General features: G+C 44.3%; 1 protein-coding gene across 1 annotated transcript in view; it reads right to left on the bottom strand.

Annotated features, from left to right (window-relative positions):
• TOPAZ1 (testis and ovary specific TOPAZ 1) overlaps positions 1–21,197 on the bottom strand; it is a gene marked incomplete at its 5' end in the record, with an annotated part of 460,121 nt that overhangs the window by 217,981 nt on the left and 220,943 nt on the right. The window contains one exon of the mRNA XM_082257639.1: positions 1,167–1,341. Within this exon, the coding sequence (XP_082113765.1) occupies positions 1,167–1,341 (175 nt within the window). The remainder of the gene's footprint in view (positions 1–1,166; positions 1,342–21,197) is intronic.

A 21,197-nucleotide genomic window follows, 5' to 3' on the forward strand; every position in this document is an offset into this window, starting at 1 on the left:
TGCGGTGCCCACTAGGTGTCCTAAGCGCTCACCTCAATGCTCTTTATATAAAGCCTTAAGTTGTATGCCTCAGCGTACTGCTCCTTTCTCCTTATTAGCGTACGGGTACCATAGTAAAATATCGATTTTTTCTCCCTTATATATGCAGCAATATACCAGGGATACTTGCGAACCTTTATGCCTCCAAAAAAAACCAAAGCGGGCCAAGACAGTGAAGTACGTTCCTTATATTTTATTAAATAAAGCTGAGTAACACTCACATTGTATTCCGTCTTGTTCAGAGCATAACAAACAATCTTTGCCGATACGTCACTTCCGGTTGGCTATCCCTGGAAGAAGCTGCGTGGGCGCGCAGCGTAACGCGTAGGATAGCCAACTGGAAGTGACGTATCGGCAAAGATTGTTTGTTATGCTCTGAACAAGACGGAATACAATGTGAGTGTTACTCTGCTTTATTTAATAAAATATAAGGAACGTACTTCACTATCTTGGCCCGCTTTGGTTTTGTTTGGAGGCATAAAGGTTCGCAAGTATCCCTGGTATATTGCTGCATATATAAGGGAGAAAAAAAATCGATATTTTACTATGGTACCCGTACGCCAATAAGGAGAAAGGAGCAGTACGCTGAGGCATACAACTTAAGGCTTTATATAAAGAGCATTGAGGTGAGCGCTTAGGACACCTAGTGGGCACCGCACAAAAGAGCACCTGCATGTGAAACTTGGAGAAGAAGTTTTTGCTGTTCACCACATATTTATATATTTATTTAAAGGACACTTCAGCACTTTATATTGATACCACCTATTTAAGAGCACTAAAATAATTTTATTAAATGGACACGTACTAAGAATTTTTTTTATATATATTTTGTATCACTTTATATTATATATGGATTGTTATTTTAAGAATTATTAATTTTATTTAGTAGATTATTCCACCTAATTATTTATGAATTATATTATTTGATTGAATAATTTTGTACATTGTGATACATATTTTGTGAATATTATATGGAGAAGCACTAAGGCATTTTTTCACATATTTATATGATTTAATTAATGTCACATCAAGCACTTTAAAGCGCGGTACTCCCCCCAACCAAAAATGATATGGCTCCTATTTCAGCTAAAGCAACCACGTCAGAAAAGCGTTACATGTATACTTACTTGTGTCTACAAATTCACAATAAGGAACATCTGGTCTGTCATCAATGGACTCCTTCATTAGAGCTTCAGCAATGCATTGTGAAAAGTTCTTTAAATCTGTTATATTTTCATGTCCTGTACAGATATTGACATATAAAGTTCCTAGTTTCACCCAGTCACTGTTGACTTTATAATGCTGGAAAGAAAAAATATAACCAAACTAAATTGCATGTTTCTAATAAAAGTGGAATTTCAAATGACTTATGGACTTTATGGTAAGTTGTTAAATGGATAGAATAATGGAATTTGTGACTTACCGTAAAATCCATTTCTCTGATGTTCATTGACAAACACAGCTCCTCATCTTCATGACTATTTGGTTTATACTGCCCTCTACAGGAATAGGACACTAGGTAGAGAAAAACTTGACTACACCTAAGGGGCAGTCGCAGGGGGTATACTCCCACTCTCTGTGATAGGTATTCAGTTTTGTTACAAGCAGTGTCAGAAAAGAAAAAAACAAAATCCATAGAGGGGCGGGTGCTGTGCCTGTCGATGAACATAAAAGAAATGGATTTTACGGTAAGTTAAAAATCCCATTTTCTCTTTCGTTCATTGACGGACATAGCTCCTCATCGTTATGACTATATGGGATGACCCACTTTTCCCCCTTCCCCTACATAGAGGGATCCATTCATAATTTTTCACTAACTTTATACTATTACATACTGGTTATGTAGATAGTTCTTCTTGTTCACTGATATTGAAGGAGCAGGATCCATATCTGTCCCCATTGCAATTTTCCAATTTTTACAATGTTACGTGATTTTATTCAGTTTCATTTGTTTTTTTCACTCTTTTTACATTGTTTAATGTTTCCCCTTGGTGGGTCTTTATGTGTCAATAACAATTTTCACCTTGACATTTCGAAGAGTTGGCACTCATTTGTTTCATTAATTTAATTGGCTCGAGGTGTGTGTGATTACACCGCCTTGTTCCACCTATCTGTCTATCTACAAATGCTTGCCGACTTTCGAAATCTCATTGTGTGGTGATGAGTAAGCGACCTACAGCGACGTGAAACGCGTCAACCTGGCACGTCTGTCTGCACACTGTCTATTTCATTTATGAAGAATAAAGGATATCTTTTGATTTCAACATATACCTCGAGTGCGGTCTCAAATTTTGGATTTCTACAGTTCTTGGATTACGGATCTGACCTGCACCAGGTCTTGGAACACACACCTGAGCGGCTTCTCCCCTCCTATTGCTTCATGACACAAAGCAGTGTCAAACATGATGGGGTGGTAACAGTAAGAAAAAAACAACATTCCCCAAGGATAAACATAGCCAACCAGGAAACATGGAGCTCAACTATCAACAACTGGAGCTCACCAGAAAAAAATATAAAACACCCTCTGTTTTATTCTCCGTGTTGTGAGAGACACAGGACTCTGGTCTGGAACAACGGTTGTTTATTCAGTACTCTCTGTACAGCATTACAAGACAGCCCTGTATATCAATACATCTCTTACATGTCTCCAAGATGGCCACTCTGCCCCTTGACCCGTCATCCCTCCTGGGTGGAGCCAGCCTTAAGGTGACAGTACATGTGAAACCCTTCAGGTATAACACCTTCCGTCCATCCAAAAAAAAAAAAACACAAAAAAAAAAAAACAACAAAACAAAATGAGAACAGGCATAAAACAGTAACTCATAATTGTCCAATACAGTCCTCCAACTCAGGAGATTTACATGGGTTCTTCCGCGTCCGGATGTGAGAACAACTTCCAGGGACGCTACGGGGAGAACATGGCAGCGGATCACTTTCGGCGGGCCCGTCGAAAGTCTTGTAACCGCTCTTGCATTTGAAACCGGTCAGGAGGGCGACAGCGTCGTTGAGGACGGGCACCCAGCGACTCGGGGCCGGAGGAAGCAGGGCTGGCCGGAATGGACACCGGCGGGGCCAAGAGGGGATCCCCTAGCTCAGAGGGTGAACAGACCTCTGGACCAGGGCTGGAGGGCTCTGTTGGAGCTAAGTTCAAAAGTTCAGAGTCCCCCCCAAACATCAGTCTCAATGCCTCCTGATCCGGTAGGAGCAGAACCTTGAGACACTGGAGATGCAGCCGATGTCAGGGATTCGGGCAGCTGAGAACGAGGAAGCAATTGGTCCGCATGCCGTCTGCAAATGGAACCATCTTCCAGGCAGACCCTATACATTTTGGTTCCCAAAGTCTCTGCGACGATAGCAGGAAGCCAACGAGTGTTGGAACCGCCATAAGATCGGGCCCATACCTTTTGCTGGGCTGTAAACCGGGGAATCTCGTTGTGTTCGACCCTCTTGTCTTGGGACTGCCGTACATGTTCCTGGACCGTTTGAGGGCGGAGCATGTCCAAAACAGTCCATGGCTGCCGACCCAAAAGAAGTTCAGCTGGAGATTTCCCAGTGGTTGCATGTGGTGTGGTTCTGTAAGCAGAAAGGAAGGAGTCCAGCTGCTGGGGTGACGGGGACTATTGTTTACTTGTAGCCACAGTAGCTTTGAAATAGCGTTTGAAGGTCTGTACAAACCTTTCTGCTTGACCATTTGTAGCCGGGTGGTAAGGTGCGGTCAACTTGTGTTTGATGTTGTGGGCAGTCAGGAAACTCTGAAACTCCTGGCTTGTGAATTGTGCACCGTTTGTCTGTGACAATTTCTCTGGGGTATCCAAACGTAGCAGCGAGATGTAACAGTATGGAAATTGTCACTTAGTCGTCGGCTGGGTAACAGGAATGACCTCAGGCCACTTTGAATGGGCATCAAGAATGATCAAAAAGGTGTGTCCTCTGATCGGGTCTGCAAAGTCCAAGTATAGGCGAAACCAGGGAACCGTGGGCCAAGTCCAGGGCTGGACGCACCCTCGAGGAGGGTCTCTTGCATTTTGTGCACATCCAGCACACGCATTCACATATGTCGTGATATTGGATTCGAGGTTCGGCCACCACACATAGTCTCGGGCCTTTTGTTTCATACGTGTGCCCCCAGGATGACCAGTATGTAGCAAGTTCAGAATGTGTCTCCGGAGGGTCTCCCCATAAAACACAGTTGCCAGCCACAGTTAATTCCAGACGCCTACGGAAGTAAGGTTCATAATCCTGTGTGACAGTTGCAGGCCAACCGTACCGTACCCAGAGTATTGTCTTAAGGAAGGTATCCTTGGCTGTATGGGCTGCTACTTCCCCGGAAGACAGAAAGGACAGGCTGGTGTAACGACAACTCTTGACAGGTGGAGAAGAGTCTGTTAATGTCCTTGTCAGACGGGACATGGCGTCCGCATTAGCATCATGGCTGCGATACTGGATTTTGTAGCTATATGCTCCCAAGAATAGGGCATAGCGTTGAAGATGGGCCGCAGTCGTCTGGGAGATGCCTTTGTCAGGGCTAAAGATCTGAAGGGGTGGTTTATGATCAGTCAGAATGGTGAATTCCCATTCTTAGGCACAATATTTTCTCCTTTGGAGGCTCCCACTACCTCCAGGTACAGGGGGTGGCCATGGGCACATGCTGTGCCCCCACCTATGCCAACCTGTACCTGGGGGAGTGGGAGCGTTTTCTTTTCTCGGATGAGAGCCTTGCGATGTATACCTGCCACATTCTCATGTGGCAGAGATACATCGATGATGTATTTTTGATTTGGGATCAATCTCCCACCTTGCTGAGGGAATTTTTGGAATTCCTCAATAAGAACAGTTTCAATTAATTCTTCACTATGGTGTTTAACACCCATCATATAGATTTCCTGGATCTCACCATACGCAAGAAGGAGGATGGCAAATTGACCAGTGGCCTCTTCCGGAAGGAGACCGCTGGCAATACCATCCTCCATGCTAGTAGCTTCCATCCCGAGCCTCTACTTAGATCTATCCCCTATAGTCAGTTTTTGCGACTTAGGCGCAACTGTACCACCTTTGAAAACTTTCAGATGGAGGCAGACAAGCTAACGCAGAGACTGCTAGTTCGGGGATACACTAAGTCGGCTCTCAGAAAGTCCTTCAACAAGGTGAGAGTGTTAAACAGGAGGGATCTAATTTTCAGAGAGAATGTCCCGAAGAAAGAGGAAAGTGTAAGATTGATTACACGATACTCTAATGAGCACCAGAAGATTGCTAAGGTTTTGAAAAAACCATATGGCATATTTTGACTGAAGATGCCACTATCTCCAAATTCATCACAAAAAATCCATCAATAGTGCATTGCAGGGCCGGATCAATTGGTGAGCAGCTGGTGCATAGCGAGTTCAGGGGTGATTCACCTCGTGATCCATGCAGGGTGTGGGGCACCTACCTCTGCGGATCATGTATCAGCTGTCCCTTCATTCAACAACGTACCACCTTCATTTTGCCCAATGGCAAGCCCTTCAGATTAAGGCATTTTGCCAACTGCAAGACCAGGGGGGTGGTCTACTTGATGGAGTGTGAGTGCGGTTCCTTTTATGTGGGTAAAACCAGACAGGAGTTCCATGACTGGGTGGGCAAACATCTGGCCAGCATGAGGGTCGGCAACCCCTATTTGCCTCTTGGGAGGCACGTTGCTGGCCCCCACGGCTAGCAGATGCCCTCGGTGAACTTCACTGTCCTGGACCGCACTCACATTCCATCAGGGGGGGGCGATTGGAACAAGGTCCTCCTCCAGAAGGAGGCACGTTGGATCAGGGCCCTCCGAGCGACGTTCCCCCCTGGTCTCAATGAGACCGAGAGTTTCAGACCTTTTCTGTCTGGCTTTAGTTCAGGCAAGACAGATTAACCATTGCCTCACTTCCATTCACCCTTTTCTCCCTTCCCCTCCCCCTCCTTCTACCTTCCTCCCTTCCCTCCTTTTTCCTTCATTTTTTTCTATTTTTTCAATTTATTTTTTTCTTTTCTTTTATTTATTCTATATGTGTGATTCTGATGCTGCCGTACATACCAATCCTGTCTTTTCAGGATCAAGCAGGGTGTTTTTTCTGCAATATATGCTTCTGCAATATTTGTTTGTAAAAAGTTTTCAGAATTTATATAATGATTCAAGCTTTATTATTATTATTTTTTGTTTCATATTGAGAGAGAGACAAATCTATGCACATATATAATATCAAATGTTCCCTTGTCAATAAGGGTATTTTTGTATGGATTTATCATAGATGGCGATTCTGTGCATAGGTGACAAATCATGTGCTTCTGATGTGACATAATGACTGCATAGGATGGGCATTATATGTAGGATCTTTTACATCCCCTTTTTGCCTTGGTTGTTGTAGAAATTTCCCCCTTTAACACTTCTCTGTCTCCCCCCTGGGGACGGAGATCTGATGTCCTTGCCATCGACTAAGGGGATGTTTTCTCCTCTGTAATTTCTAATTTTTAGGGGGGGTCCTCTTGGTATTAGTCTAGTCAGTGAATTTAATGTTTTCCAATACAATATATTGGCCGGTGCAAAGCCTCCCTTTTCTCCTGGTCTTTTGGTCTGCTCCATGTCTCTTCCTGTCCGGCGCGGGTGAGATGGTGTCCTGCCCCCTCTGCAGAGTGCCTCTGTATATGTGGGCGGGATTTACCTCCGGGGTCCTTGGGGACGGTGAGGGGAATTGTTTCCCCTCCCCTCCCATTTGGATCGTGGTGGCCAACCAGCACCCGCGCACGCGGCCATTGGTTCTTCTTCCCCTAACGTCAGAACGCAGCGGCAGCCTCGTCTTCGCGAGGCGTGCCGCTTCCGGTGTCTTGATGGACTTCCGGTGTGGACGCCACACATGACGTCACATCCGGTGGAAGGAGGGGCGGGCCCAGCGCTGCGTTCTCCGCGCTGGCGCCCATTTCTAGGACGCCGAGGTCCGTGATCGGTTGTGATCTCCCGGAGCTCCCCCTCATTGGAGGGGTGCTCTGTTTTTGATGGGAGAATTTTGTGCTTGGGGACCCCTTGTTTGAGAAGTCCCCTTTCTTTTGCAATTTGGAGGTTTTTTTCTCTCAAAACAGATTCCATATCAGGGAATTTCCCCCTTTTTGGCTCCTTTTGCTGGAATCCCTTCTGGCCTCTGGAAGAGTAAGTACATATCCATTTTGAGAATTGGGCTACATATATACAAACCACCCTTTTTTTTTTTTTAGGAAAATTTGTCCGGTAGGCATGTTTTTGGGTCCTCCCGAGGATAGGTTGGACCACTTTTACATGCTACACTTGGACACAGAGGGTCATTTTTTACCCTCCTTTTTTAGCAATACATTGATCAACTTGCTTAGAACCATCGTTTTTTTTTCATGTTAATGTAGCCCTGTCTTGCTCGGGGGGGTTTTCTCTCTCCCCTTCCCCCCCCCCTTTTCTCTTTTTTTGGAAACCAGGGGAATACACAAATTATACAGATATAGGCTGTGTTTTTTTTTTGGCAACACAGAGGAGTTGCCGGTCTTTTGGTAATTATTTTTCTTCTTTTTTACTGCGGTCCTACAGGATAGAGGCATGGATTTTGACCCCTTTGAAAAGGAGGATGTGAGACACGCACTGGGGAAACATACAAGCCTTGGAAATGTATTTATGGATACACAATAATTTTTGGACGGATAAAGGATCTGTTGGGATGGTTTTTTCCCACATTTCCCCCCCCCCCCTCTTCATATGGTCAGTCTAACAATCTCGGCATATATCCATACATATATTGGCACTCACAAAGGGATGTGCCTTACCCACTATATGCAGTTATATCACATCATTATACCTTGTCTCTTTTTTCTTTTCTTAGAGTTTTAAGTCCATTTCCCTGAGGAAGAACGGAACTGTCTGTTCCAAAAGTTTGAAACGCGTTGGAGTAGGACTTTTCTCACTTTCAACTGCAGGGGGTTCACTACCCCAAGGATTTTCTCTTGATCCATGCATGTTATGTTCTTTAATGCTTGTTGATACATTTTTTATTGTATGTAAATAATGTAATACTCAATTGCTAATTCATGTTATTTAATAAAATGAATGATTTTATCATATATTTTCTACATATTTTGTATTGTTTGCCGACAAAATCCCACCTTGAGGAGAATGCCTTTGTTTAATTCTTGTATGGTGAATTCCCTACCATACAGATAAAGATGAAATTTCTTAATTGCCCATATGAGCGCCAGACCCTCTTTGTCAATGTGAGAGTAATTGCTTTCTGCTTTTGTCAAGGACCTGTAGGTGAATGCCACAAGTTTCTCTGACCCATCTGGTAAAACGTGAGATAGTACAGCCCCTAGACCATAGGGTGAGGCATCACAAGCCAAGGTGAGAGGCCTTTGGAGGTCATAGTGCACGAGCATGCGTGACGCCAACAGCTTTCGCTTAGAAACTTCAAAAGTACGTTGGCATGCAGCCGACCAGTTCCATCTGGAGTGTTTCTCCAAAAGCTTGTTTAATGGAAACAAAGTGTGTGCTAGATCCGGCAGGAATTTGTGGTAATAGTTCAGCAAGCCCAGGTATGATCGCAGCTGTTGGACGTTGGTTGGGCCTGGAGCTTTTACTAAAGCATCAACTTTGGCTTCCGTGGTGTGTATACCCTCTGCATCCACAAGGTGGCCACAAAACTCCAATTTAGGTACCATGAATTGGCATTTCGCTAAGTTCACTTTTAGACCCTGCTCTTGGAGTCTGGCCAACACAAGCTCCACGTTACGCTTGTGTTCCTGGTCTGTCAGGCCCGTGATGAGCATGTCATCTAACAGGCACTGTGTGAAAGGAATGTCCACCAAAATCTCATCCATTTTGGTGGGGCAGAGGCTACACCAAACACCATCCGATTGTATTCATACAGTCCCTTGTGAGTGTTGACGGTTAGAAACTTGCGGGACGAAGGGTGGACCTCAAACTGTAAATAAGCTTGCCTGAGATCAAGCTTGGTGAACTTTTGACCTCCTGCAAGAGAGGCAAAAATGGCATCTACTCTGGGTAGGGGATACTGGTCTATCTCCAGTTGAGAATTTAGTGCCATGCGGAAATCGCCACAAATGCGTAAGTCCCCATTGGCTTTCTTTACTGGTACAACTGGTGATGCCCACTCGCTGTGCTCTACCTTTGAGATGACACCTTGTTCCTCCAGCTGGCTTAGTTCAGCTTCCACACCTGCTCGGAGTGCGAAAGGTACCGTCCGAGCTTTGAAGAACCTAGGCTGGGCATTTGGTTTCAGCCCGAGTCTCACACAGTCATGCTTTATTTTCCCCAAATGGTGATCAAAGACTTGTGGGAATCGCTGTTTCAGGGATTCCACCCATCCCTCTTCATCCCCTGAAGGGATGGTCATGGTGTTGCAGGGGTTAATGGCGATGTCTGGCATGCCAAAGTGAGCAATCCAGTCTCTCCCAAAGAGAGGGGGACCCCCATGTTCTAGGATATACAATGGCATTCGTTTCGTCTGACCCTTGTAGGATACCTGTACTTTCACGTAACCCAGTGGGTGGAGTATCTGCTTTGAGTATGTCTGCAGTTTGATTGGTGTTGGACGGACAGTTGTTCGGATCAGAAGTTTTCTCCATTGTTTCTGGGTGATAACTGAAACTGCTGCTCCTGTGTCTACATCCATCTTGAGTTTCTTTCCTTCCACGGTTACCTCTACAGTCATTGCTGAGGGTGCTGAATGCATATGATGTATGTCCAATCTGTGGAGCACTTCCTCATCCTCTAATTAAGATGAGGATGTATATCTTCCCACCATATATGCCTTTGTCCTGGTGTTCAGAGTTTGTTTATTTCGCACCTTCTTACTACGGCAGACTCGTTTCAGATGGCCTACCTTACCACAATGATGACAGAGCTGATCCTTAAACCAGCAGACTTTGTGATCATGGTCTGTATTCCCACAACGGTAGCAAGCGGACTCCCGGATTGGTGAGGGTCTATTTTTACAGTTAGCTGCAGTTGGCTTGAGTGCTGTTCTGAAAACTTCCTCTTTAACCTCTTCCCTTCTGCTCTGGGGGTTCAATGCCTCTGTATCTTTCACAGCCATTTCCATCACTGAAGCTATCTCACTTGCCTTTGTAAGGGTAAGGTCTTTCTCTGTTAACAGTCTCTTTTGGCTAGACTCACTATTTAGTCCCATGACAAACTTATCCCTCAGTGCAGTCGGTAAGTACTCCCCAAAAGAACAGGTTGAGGCTGGTCTGCGAAGGGCGAGCACATAAGCCTTAATATCTTCACCCAGCTGCTGCTGCCGCTGATAGAGCCGGAATCTTTCTGCAATCTCTAGTGGTTTAGGCTGGAAGTGATTTCCTAACAGGGTCAGGAGCTCTGCCAAAGTCTTAGTTGCTGGTTTTTCAGGGAAAAGGAGATCCCCAAGAGTGTCATATGTCCTAGCACCAACCAGTGTCAGAAATACTGCTACTTGCCTGTTGCCTGGGATGGCATTTGCATAAAAATATTGTACTAGTCTCTCAATCCAGGAACTCCACGATGTCTGTTCTCCATCAAATTCACTTAATGTCCCGATCAATGACATTTTCCTGCTGGGCTCTGTGAGTGTTTGTATCCAGCTGACAATCCAGAGTTTTTTATTTTTTCTTTCTTTCTTTTCTCACACGGATAGTAACCTTGTAAATCCCATCCTCGTCGCCACTGTTATATTCTCCGTGTTGTGAGAGACACAGGACTCTGGTCTGGAACAACGGTTGTTTATTCAGTACTCTCTGTACAGCATTACAGGACAGCTCTGTATATCAATACATCTCTTACATGTCTCCAAGATAGCCACTCTGCCCCTTGACCCCTGTCATCACTCCTGGGTGGAGCCAGCCTTAAGGTGACAGTACATGTGAAACCCTTCAGGTATAACACCCTCAAAGAGGACAAGCAGCCTGCAAAACCTTGCAGCAGAAGAAAGCATCTGAAGAAGCCATCCACCTTCTAAAACTCGTGAACGTGTGCACAGACGACCAGGAAGCTGCCTTGTAAACCAGCCGCACTGACACCTGATGATGGAAGGCCCAGGAGGCACTAAGCACCTTAACAGGGAAAGCAGGAACCTGACCCTTAATGGAATAAGCCTGAACCACAGTCTGATCAATCTGGAAATGGTCACAGCAGAACCAGCCAGCCCTTTGTGAGGTCCTTCCGTGAGGACAAATAGTGAGTCTGACTTCTAAAAGAATCCGTAGCTGCAGGTACACCCTTATTGCCCGAACCACATCCAGGGAATGCAAAGCAACTTCCTTAGGATGCTTAGGCCTGGGACACAGGGAAGGCAACACGATATCATCATTCAAGTGAAAATCATAGATGACCTTCGGAATGAACGACGGACATGGACGAAGAACCACCTTATCCTTGTGAACCACCACCAGGTAGGGTCAACGACAAGACAGCGCTGCCAGCTCCAACACCCTGCACGCAGAAGAGATAGCCACCAAAAAGGCAACCTTTTGGGATAACATAAGCAGGGGAACCTCGCAAATATCTTCAAAGGGAGGCTTCTGGAAAACTGACAACACCAAATTGAGGTCCCACGGCGGCAATGGAGACCGCACTGGGAGGAACCAAATGTCTCACTGCCTGGATAAAGGTACGCACCAGGGAATGTGTGGCCAATGGACGTTGAAAGAAAACTCAAGGCCAGGCGCTGTTGGAGGAAAGCCAAGATCCGAGTCACCGAAAAGGAGCGAGGGTGAACCTTGAGGGATTCACACCACACAATGTACATCTTCCAAGTACAATGGTAAATCTTTCTAGAAGTAGATTTTCTAGCTTTTCACAGCGTAGGAATCACTGACTCAGAAAAAACCTCCATCCTTCAGCACATGGCTTTCAACAGCCAAGCTGTCAAAACCAGCGACAGTAAAGCAGGATGGAATATTGGCCCTTGGGACAGCAGATCTTAACTGAGAGGATTTTTCTAAGGGGCATCGACAACCAGCCTGGCCAGTATCTGCCTGCCAGTTTTTTACCCCTGTAATGTGTACAGCAGAGGGCTGGAACGATTTGTTCTGCCCACCTGAGAATGCCAGCTACTTCTTGTGCCCCCTTGGTGATTGAAATAGGCCACGGCCGTGGCATTGTCTGATTGAATCCATACCAGACACCCCTGGAGAGGACTTGTCCAATGAGCCAGACAAAGTCTGATCGCTCGAAGCTCCAGTACATTGATCGGTAGCCTGGACTCTTCCAGAGTCCTGACCCCCTGAGCACACTCTGTGCCGAGGGCGGCTCCCGACCTGGACAAGCTGGCGTCATTGGCGACGACCATCCAGTACAGGGGAAGAAATTATTTTCCCTGACAAAGTGCCAGAGAACGAAGCCACTAAACCAGGGACCCTCTCGTACTCTGGCTCAACAGGATCAGGTTGTCTAGAGACTGAGGATCCTTGTTACATTTCACCAGAATCTCCTTTTGCAGAGAACGCGTATGGAACTGTGCAAGGGGAACCGCCTCAATGATAGACACCATCAAGCCCAGCACTCACATGCAAGTCTGAAGAGATGACCGTCTGCTGGGCAGCAGAAGCTGAATTGCTTCCTGCAATTTCTGAAGCTTATCCAGAGGAAGAAACACTCTGGCTGAGGCCAAGTCCAGCGTCAGACCCAGATAGTCCAGGCTTGTGGACAGAACAAGAGCAAATTTCTGAAGATTCAGAGTCCAACCAAATTCCCTCAGAGTTCACAGAGTAATCTCCAAGTTGGCCAACAGAGCAGTCGAAGACTTTGCTTGCAAAAGCAGATTGTCCACATACCGCAGTACCACTATCCCCCGCTGACCCAGCAATGCTAGCAACGGGGCCAATACCTTTGTGAAAACCCGAGGAGCGCCGGCGAGACCAAAGGGTAACGCCACAAGCTAATAGTGTTCCTCGCCCACGGCAAAGCGGAGAAAGTGCTGGTGGGCGGCACATATCAGGATGTGAATGTGGGCGTCCTTGATGTCGATGGAGGCGAGGAAATCCTCCTGATGTAGGGACCTCACAACTGTGCAAATGGATTCCACTCGGAAATTCTGTACCCGTACAAAGCAGTTTAGCGCCCTGAGTTCCAGAATTGTACGCGCCTTGCCTTCTTTCCTGGGAACTGTAAACAGGTTTGAGTAAAAACCTTGAAAATGTTCCGATTTCGGAACCGAAACAATCACCCCTTGAAGTAACTAGTCTTGCACTGCCCCATAGAAAGCGATTTGGGGACAAGTGCAGGTTAGAAGTGAAGAACCTCTCGAATGACTTTGTGGACCCACTTGGCCTGAATCAGGGAGGTCCAAGGATCTGGAAATCAGCGAAGACGTCCCCAGACTTCAGATAAAGGTGCGGGCGCCCCTTTATGTGGAGGTCTGGCAGAACCTGCTCGTAGTTTGCCGGACCAAGATCTCTTAGAACCCCCGGCGGAGGCCCTGAAGGGCTTAGATCCCTTGTCTTGAGACCCTGAGGGACGAAAAGGCCACTTGTGAGTCGAAAAGAAAGGCTCACGTCTGCGACGGGACTCCTTACCCATGGAAGTCTGAGGAAGAAGAGTATCCTTTCCACCTGTGAGCTCTTTGATGACGTCATTCAAGGAAGCTCCAAACAGGCAATCCCCCACAAATGGAAGATCGGATAAGGCCTTCTTAGAAGCCTGGTCCGCAGACCAGCATTTTAGTCAGATAATACACTGCAGGACCACAGCTGAGACAATCTAGAAATCAAGGGAGCAGCATCCAAAGAGGCTTCACAGACAAACTGTAGCCCTTGGACCAACTGATCTGCTAGCTCCGCAAAGACAGGGGGGAGCTGTACCCCCTCCAGGTTCCTGTGTAGAAGTTTTGCCCACTTCCTCATAGCTTGCGACACCAGGGCAATAGTAAAGACCGATCTAATTGCCGATCCAGCCACAGTGAACATATGGCGGATCAAGGACCACAAATGTTACTGCTGGCAACTTCGAATGGTATTCAACCATTTTCACTTCAGGTCAGATGTGCCTCAATCATAAGAACAGCTTGAGAATACTGCATTATAGCCACTAGATAGAGCGGAGGATCATAGCAAAAAACGTATTAACTATGATTGTCATCTCCATCTAGTGATCCTAATATAGTATTTTTTCTGACTTGTGCAATTCTAATGAATAAAGAACACCTAACCTGGAGAGTAAATAGCCTAGCAGCATTTCATTTTTCCAGCATTTGCACAGAAAGAATTTACATGCAGATTCACAGGACCAATAGCTATGCACATTTCTTATTTATACAACTCTTAGTAGTATTCACTCAAGTATTCTAACGACTGGCTGATTAGGGTTTATGTGCCAAATTAAGAAACCAAATGATATTTCCTTAGCTACAAATCAGATTCAAAATTAAGTATAAAAGTTTACACATTTTAAATATACATATTAATCACCTCTTGTCCAGCAGCCACTGCATATAAACAGCCCAGCAAAGAGCTTTGTCAAATCGGGAGGATATATCTGTATGTCCTCCAATGCCTCATGCATGCCTGTGAAGTTTTACCAACACCCAACCTCACATGTGAGCCCTAAGGCCTCATGCACACTGGATGTTTTTACAGCCGCTGTTTTAGGCATCAGACGTTTTTTTCTACAGCCAGTAAACTCTCCAGCATGTTATCCTAGGTCAAATAAAGGCAGTTTTTGGCAGGGGCGTTTTCTGGCTGGAAAAAACCCCAGAACTAGTGGGTTTTGAGAGGAGTTTTTCAGCTGTAAAAATGCTCCAACTCTGATAAAAGCTGGAAAACACCAAAAAAAAAAAAAAACACTGAAAAACATGGCTATTCAGCGTTTTTGAGCCATAAGCTGTTATGGGAGTATAGTTTTACAAAAAACAAAAACAAAAGCTAAAAATGCTACAGCTTAAAATGCTACAGCTTAAAAAAATGCCAAAAACTACTGAATAACTTACTCTACAGCATTCTTCAGCTAATGCTACTGGCTTTTTTTTTATAAAGTCCAGTGTGCATGGAGCCGAATAGTGCAGCCAGTCACAATGTCTCTGATCACCATCACACCACAGTGTCGCTACACCAGTGTAGCTAGAAAGAGTGTACCTGATGGCAGCCAAACCAAACCAATGCAACCAACAACAGTTTTCCTGATCACTGCCAAATGCCAGCAACAGTGTTCCGGATTTCTCCCACACCAATGCTAGTGTCACCGAGTCAGTGTAAACCAACAACAGTGTTCCTTATCATCAATTCCACTGTTACCAGGCCAGTACAGCCATCAACCGTGTTACTGATCACTGAAACACCAGCGACAATGTCAGCAGACCAGTGTAGCTAGCAACAAAGTTCCTGATCGCTAGTTACAGCAGAGCCAGTGCAGCTATCAACAGTATCCCTGATCGCCACCGCATCGGTACAGTGTCCCCAGAGCAGTCAGCAACAGTGTTCCTGATCACCACCTCACCAGACCGGTGCATGCCAGCAACAGTATTCCTGATTGCTGCCACACAGGTCTCAGGGTTGCCAGACCAATGCAAGCCAAAAATGTGTTACCTCTGCCTGCCGCCTGTACAGACCATGATTCTGCCTTCTGTTTGGGCCAATCCTTTGCCTGTTTGATGACCATGTTCTCTGCCTGCTGCTTGAACTGACCCATCTGCATGTCCAACTGACTATGTTCCTGTAAAACACCAGTCCCAACTTCTGAAACCATAGGAATTCTTGTGTTTTCTTTTTCTTCATCCTCCTGTACTTTCTAGCCAGTGATATGGCATTCCTGAGGACCGTCATGTACCAGTAGGCTAGGCTTGCTACATTCCCAGGCAACTCACACAGAAACGAGTATTACAGTACACTAGTTTTGATACAATTGATTTGTTAGATACACAAGATACAATGTCCTGTACATAATCTGTCCCAACTTTGAAAAAGTCTCACGCATGTGTTATCCCCACACTCAGGAAGAGTAGTAGAATGTGTTTTGGGGTGAAACTCTTAGTATGCCAATGCAGTGTATGAAAAATCTCTTAACTGACAACTTTGTGTAAAAAAATAAATAAATAAATCATTTTCACTTTATTTCTACATTTTCCAAAAAATTGTTGCAAAAAAATTAAGTCTTCAAAAGACTTACCATGTCTCTACTGTGGGGTGTTTACTCTCCAACATTTGGTAATTTTGTGGGTGTTTTCACTGTCCTGGTGTTCAAGGGCCTCCAAAAATGTGGTAGGTAGTAAGAAAATTAGATGTGTAATTTATGAATGTGGTCATTGGGTTTCTCTATGTGGCTCTGCTGTGAAAATGTCTCACACATGTAGTATCGCCATACTTGGGGGGGGAGTAGCAGAATGTGTTTCGAGGTGTATTATAATAATACTTATGCCGTGTGTTAGAAATATCTCATTGCCAACTTTGTAAAAAAAATGCATTTGCATTTTCTTTTTGGAATTTTCCAAAAATGGCTGTGACAAAAAGCAACATTTTCAAAGACTCATCATGTCTTTCAGAAAGTAACTTGGGGTGTTTGCATTCCAAAATGGGGTTATTTGTGTGGTTCTCCTGTCCTGGCACTTCAAGGACTCATAAAGGAAACAATTTATACTCCTTGCAAGCCCAAAGGTGCTCTTTAAATTTTGGGTACCCTTTAGAAATGCACACAATCCTTGAGGCACACCAGTCTGGGGCTCGTTCACACAAGGAGGTACGTCCAAGCACAAGCAATTGTTTTTCATTGTATATTTTATTTAAAATAAGTGAAAGCAGAGCAAAAACAACATTTACCAACATAAGAGGTTATTCTGCTCAAGTACATTGATCAGGAGTTTGTCAATGAGAACAAAAACTAATGAAGGGAATGTAGAGATTCACAATAAGTAAAAAATAGTAAGGCGAAAAGACAATGTGTTCATGGTCAGGTAAACATAATAATATACATGGGGGCCTTTATGGTGCGCTTCAAAAGTGAATTAGACTCCAAAAAAATGATCTAATTCTTAAAATATAGTTAATTTATTTGTTAGTGCTGTGCTTGTGAGGAATGGGGTGTTTATTTTTGGTAAATACGCATCCTTATAACCTTAAACATATAATAGTGCTTCAATAGGTCTTGTGATCAAATAAATCGTGAAATAAACAATTTTTAAATCTCTAAAGTGCTGGGTGCTATAATTCATCTATAAATACAAATAATGCAAAAAAAGTCCTTAAAATCCTTAAAAAACAAATAGTGATTTAAATAAATGTCCGTTCTTTCAAATCACCATGAATAAAATAATCAAGTGTGTGACTTCAATCTCCAACTTAAACCACAAGGTGCTTCCGTGCAATTAAAGTGCTGTGACTTTCTCCTCCACCAGGTGTCACTTCTAGGTGCTCTAAACTCTCACCTCAGTAATATACATAAATCGCCTGTGTGCATATGTCTTTTCCCCCGATTTGGTGCTTCACGGCTCCCGTGTCCTATCTGAAGGGTCTTATCCGTGGTCCCGAAATGCCTCTAGGGGTCCGTGTTGGGGTACTTTTTACTATGGATTCCTTAACTGCTGCCACGACCTCAGGGGCTCATCAAATAAAGAGGGCCATCATGGTGCAGTATTAAAAACAATTTATTTCGCATAAAAATAAATGCACTTACATTCGGTCCGCTTGTTACAGGCATGTAAACAATGTAGCTAGCGCTGGGAGAACTTCGCTCCGATTCTCAACGTCACTTCCGGTTACGGCGGCTCCTCCTGCGCGTTACGTCACGGCACGTGACTTCCTCCCCGAATGTAAGTGCATTTATTTTAATGCGAAATAAATTGTTTTTAATACTGCACCATGATGGCCCTCTTTATTTGATGAGCCCCTGAGGTCGTGGCAGCAGTTAAGGAATCCATAGTAAAAAGTACCCCAACACGGACCCCTAGAGGCATTTCGGGACCACGGATAAGACCCTTCAGATAGGACACAGGAGCCGTGAAGCACCAAATCGGGGGAAAAGACATATACACACAGGCGATTTATGTATATTACTGAGGTGAGAGTTTAGAGCACCTAGAAGTGACACCTGGTGGAGGAGAAAGTCACAGCACTTTAATTGCACAGAAGCACCTTGTGGTTTAAGTTGGAGATTGAAGTCACACACTTGATTATTTTATTCATGGTGATTTGGAAGAACGGACATTTATTTAAATCACCATTTGTTTTTTAAGGATTTTAAGGACTTTTTTTTGCATTATTTGTATTTATAGATGAATTATAGCACCCAGCACTTTAGAGATTTAAAAATTGTTTATTTCACGATTTATTTGATCACAAGACCTATTGAAGCACTATTATATATTTAAGGTTATAAGGATGCGTATTTACCAAAAATAAACACCCCATTCCTCACAAGCACAGCACTAACAAATAAATTAACTATATTTTAAGAATTAGATCATTTTTTTTGGAGTTTAATTCACTTTTGAAGCGCACCATAAACCCCCCCATTTTAATCACTGTGTCAACTGGTTCCTGGTACCAGTATCGTGGTGCAGCAATAAGAAGGAATTAACACCACCTCAGATAGCGCAGGAACCACCCATACATACACATAATAATATACATATTTAATGGAATAATGAGTGAGGCTGTTCAGCCTGGTATATAGGGCGGATTATACCTTATTGTGAAAAAAAGGTTACAAGACCTCTTCTTGATACCAACTATAACTTGAAGGCTGACAAAAGGGTAGTATTTTACTGCTATAAGCAGACAGTACATGCTGGATGCTGCAACCATGTATTCCATTGTTTCCAGAAGAGTGCACGTGCTCTATTTTTTGGCAAACATGATCTCATATTGCATTTTCGTGTTGAGGTTTTGGAGGAAGGTCGTTCTGTCAAAAGGGTCCGTTTGCTTCCAAGTCATGGCAATGGCCTTTCTGGCAGCAAAAAAAACTATGAATTATGAACGGTCTGGATAGGATCCCAAGCTTCATGTTGTAAAAGACGAGCCGTGGCTGAGTTGCATTTTATTGGGGTCTTAAGTGCTGCAGAAAGGAAAGTGAAGATGTACAGTATTTCACAAAAGTGAGTACATCCCTCACATTTTTGTAAATATTTCATTATATCTTTTCATGTGACAACACTGAAGAAATTACACTTTGCTACAATGTAAAGTAGTGAGTGTACAGCTTGTATAAGAGTATAAATTGATGTCCTCTCAAAATAACAACACACAGCCATTAATGTCTAAACCGCTGGCAACAAAAGTGAGTACATCCCTAAGTTAAAACATCCAAATTGGACCCAAAGTGTCAATATTTTATGTGGCCACCATTATTTTCAAGCACTGCCTTAACACCCTTGGGCATGGAGTTCACCAGAGCTTCACAGGTTGCCCCTGGGGTCCTCTTCCACTCCTCCATGATGACATCACGAAGCTGGTGGATGTTCGAGACCTTGCACTCCTCCACCTTCCATTTAAGGATGCCCCACAGATGCTCAATAGGGTTTAGGTGTGGAGACATGCTTGGCCAGTCCCTCACCTTTACCCTCAGCTTCTTTAGCAAGGCAGTGGTCATCTTGGAGGTGTGTTTGAGGTCGTTATGTTGGAATACTGTCCTGCGGCGCAGCATCCAAAGGGAGGGGATTATGCTCTGCTTCATTATGTTACAGTACATGTTAGCATTCATGGTTCCCTCAATGAACTCTAGCTCCCCAGTGCAAGCAGCACTCATGAAGCCCAAGAACATGACAATCCCACCACCATGCTTGACTGTAGGCAAGACACACGTGTCTTTGTACTCTTCACCAGGTTGCCGCCACACACGCTTGACACCATCTGAACCAAATAAGTTTATCTTTGTCTCATCAGACCACAGGACATCAGGCTCCAGTAATCCATGTCCTTAATCTGCTGCTTGTCTTTGGAAAACGGTTTGCGTGCTTTCTTGTACATCATCTTTAGAAGAGGCTTCCTTCTGGGACGACAGCCATGCAGACCAATTTGATGCAGTGTGTGGCGTATGGTCTAAGCACTGACAGGCTGACCCCCCCACCCCTTCAACCTCTGCAGCAATGTTGGCAGCACTCATACGTCTTTTTCCCAAAGACAACCTCTGGATGTGACGCTGAGAATGTGCACTGAACTTCTTTAGTCAACCATGGCAAGGCCTGTTCTGAGTGGAAACTGTCCTGTAAAACCGCTATATGGTCTTGGCCACCATGCTGCAGCTCTGTTTCGGGGTCTTGGGAATCTTATTATAGCTCAGGCCATCTTTATGTAGACCAACAATTCTTTTTTTCAGATCATCCTCAGAGTTCTTTGCCATGATGTGCCATGTTGAACTTCCTGTGACCAGTATGAGTGAGAGCGATAACACCAAATTTAACACACCTCTGACCTTGTAACACTAATGAGTCGCATGAAACTGGGGGGGGGGGGGGGGGCTAATTGGACCAAATTTGGACATTGTCACTGGTGTACTCACTTTTGTTACCAGCGGTTTAGACATTAATGGCTGTGTGTTGAGTTATTTTGAGGGGACAGCAAATTTACACTGTTATACAAGCTGTACACTCACTACTTTACATTGCAACAAAGTGTAATTTCTTCAGTGTTGTCAAGAGAAAAGGTATAATAAAATATTTACAAAAATCTGAAGGGTGTACTCACTTTTGTGAGATACTGTATTTTCAGAATGGTAGTACTTTGGGGCAGGACCACTGTATGTGAAGTAGTAAGCCGACATAACCACAGTTTCTCCAACAGTCTAAATGGGGTATAATACCAGTGATGTAGTATTTTCAAGGAGGTCTCTCAGGGGGTAACACATTTCGTAGATGTGAGAAGCAGCCATGTTGCTTTATGCCACTGTGATCGTTTAAAGTCTTGAGAAAGTTCTGCTTCCCATATTTCCATGGAAGAGGTTTCCTCCAGGAGAGATTATGTGTGAGAATGCGGTAGAAAAAGGAATTTCCTTTATAATGATTCAGAGGTTTGTCACAGAATATTAGAAAGCCTGTTGGGATTTGAAAGCTTTCTTGTAGGATTGTTGTCATAACAGAACGGAAACGTAGATATTTGTAGAAATCTCTGGTTGGGAGATTGTATGACTTTAGAAAATCCTCAAATGTTCACAGCTTAGAGACTTGGTAGAGGAGACCAAGGTTTAGTATGCCAGAATCCATCCAGTTAGCGAAAAACCT

The sequence above is a fragment of the Pelophylax lessonae genome (assembly GCF_965119305.1).
Source record: "Pelophylax lessonae genome assembly, chromosome: 5".
Taxonomy (NCBI): Eukaryota; Metazoa; Chordata; class Amphibia; order Anura; family Ranidae; genus Pelophylax; species Pelophylax lessonae.